Source organism: Gavialis gangeticus, unplaced genomic scaffold (genome assembly GCF_001723915.1).
Source record: "Gavialis gangeticus isolate Ggan-Ray unplaced genomic scaffold, GavGan_comp1, whole genome shotgun sequence".
Classification (NCBI taxonomy): Eukaryota; Metazoa; Chordata; order Crocodylia; family Gavialidae; genus Gavialis; species Gavialis gangeticus.
Window position 1 is genome coordinate 12788398 of NW_017729001.1, and position 2248 is coordinate 12790645.

Below are 2248 nucleotides of genomic sequence, written 5' to 3' on the forward strand. Positions count from 1 at the left end.
TAGTCTCTTAACCTGCACCTTAACTCTACAGTCCCCAAACATCCTTTGCTTAAGACACAGCTGTTTGAACCCTCCAGCAGCAGTGTGTTTTCTTAACCATCCATATTATTCACTGAGGAGGAGATAGATAGCCAAGAGTGACTAAACTGACTGCTATCAGTTTTGTAAGCCAGGCTTCAATATTTAATTCTTTTATTCCATAGTAATTAAAATGTGCATCAGGCCTCTATACTTACTTTTCTAACAGGATCTGCTAGCTTGGACCCTTATTGTGTGCAGAATCCCAGTTAGGTCAGTAGGACTCCATGTGGATGCAACAGTGTATCTTGCAGCAGGGTCAGGGGCTCGGCCCTAATAAGTTTGTTGTATGGGTAGCCTTTTACGCCCACATATGACTGAGAACAGCAGCATCACCATTAGTCTTGAACTATGTTAGTTTTGAGCCTTTGTTGGGAGAGCAGTAAATTATATTCTCTCTGAACCATTTATTGGGAAGGGTGGCATATAAACCTAACAGACAAACAAATTAAATTTGGAAGAAATATAAGATGGCCAACAAAGGAAAAATCCTGATTGTTTTGGTCCTATTTTCTTGCTTTATAATCACTTGAAAGGTATGTTGTCTCGCTTTACCACCTACCCCCTCTTATCCTTTCCTTCAGAGCCAGTATATTTTTTGTGGTTTGTCTTTTACATGATTGGAAATTCAGGTGTTCACTACTTCCTTTTTCCTATAAGAGATATTGACTATAGGAGAAATGATGGGATTAGGCCAGCAAAGGTTGCATGAAAATGACATTTTGTAGATAACCGGGGGAAGTGTTTTTTGTTTGGACTAATTCATGATGTTTTTATTTACTTCCGCTAACATTTATTTGAATGTCAGAATAAACATCGTAGAAGAAAAGATGTCAGCCTCAACTGTTCATTTAAGGGGCAGGAAATTTCACATTCCACATTCATGGCCCTCAGAGTGCTGGCAGCAAGCCAGGAAAAGGCCAGGCAGGGCATCTCTTCCATTTCTAACTAAAAGTAAGCAAGAGAAAACATACTCACATTACAGACCTCTTTAAATGTCACGAAGAAACAAGTGGAGCATCGAACCAGTTCTTCCCAGCAAGTCTGTAGCACCGCAGATCACTTACCTAGTTTCATGGCTTGGTGGACGTGCTCTGGGTCATGCACCAGGTCACACAGGGCCATCAGTGCCTGCTGCCGGGTCAGCAGCTCCGGGGACTGTAACTCCTCGTTCAGTTTAGGAAGGGCCCTCTCCCCAAAAGCGATGGGTGCTTTAGTGGGGTCAATGTCAGGGGGAAGGTAGGCTGAGATACAAGCGCGTGCCATTTCCAACTGCTAATGGCTGCCTTTCCTCTGCACAAATAAGGACACCCCAATAGCAATTCCACCCCCAAAAGGACAGCCGTTACAGTACCCAGAGGAGAGAGAACAGCTTTCCCATGGAATAAAGCCTCTGGCCTCAAGTGCAGGTATGGCGGGATAAAGCAAATACGGCCCTAAAAAAAGTGGGGGAGAGAGGGGCGGGGGGACGCAGAGGCAGCCTGTCTATTCTGGGCGGCTTCTCTCCCTCTGCTCCTTGCCTGGTTTGTCTGCAGTCACCCAAAAGCCAAGCAGGACATTGGTGCGGCCAGGTTGGCAGGCACTGGGATCTTCCCCGGTGGGTGTGTAGGAACCTGAGCACCTGGAATCAGGGCAATTAACGAGCTTTAAAAAAATAAAAATAATAACGCTTTTTAAAGAGACCTGACGTTACATAAGCCAAGACCCTGGTGTAAGCCAAGACCCTGGTGTAAAAGATCTCAAGAAATTTAAGAAACTTCCAAAAAAATTCTCAGAAATGCTCCTAAATGATGCAATTGTCCGAAAAGAAACCCCGCTTGTGCAGCCCCTGCCCCTGGAGCGCGCAACCCGGCTCCACTCAGCCCGCGCCGGTTGCCTAGCACCGCAGACGCTGCCCGCGCGCGCCGGGCTCTGGGAATAGGAGCGGACGTTATCTGCGTAGCTTCCCCACGTGGGTGCCCATGTCTGCGCAAGCGGCGCAGCTCACGCACTCCCCGCAGGTTACTACGCAGCGCTGACACCGATGGCGTGAGTTGGAGAATAGGCGCAGTTCTTGGCGTAGGTACGGGCGGGCAAAGCCGTTGAGCGACCGTTGGGTGCGGGCGGGGCTCGAGATCACCTCACAGTCTCTCTCTCTCCCCCGTTATGGGGGCGTGGGGGGGGGGGGGGG

The 2248-nt window shown here is 48.3% G+C and overlaps 1 protein-coding gene across 1 annotated transcript in view; it reads right to left on the bottom strand.

The window, feature by feature from the left end:
* RSPH14 (radial spoke head 14 homolog) overlaps nucleotides 1-1739 on the bottom strand; it is a 282158-nt gene extending 280419 nt beyond the window's left edge. Inside the window, exon 1 of the mRNA XM_019506857.1 lies at nucleotides 1146-1739. Within this exon, the coding sequence (XP_019362402.1) occupies nucleotides 1146-1344 (199 nt within the window). The 5' untranslated portion in view covers nucleotides 1345-1739. The remainder of the gene's footprint in view (nucleotides 1-1145) is intronic.
* Between the last annotated feature and the right edge of the window lie 509 nt (nucleotides 1740-2248).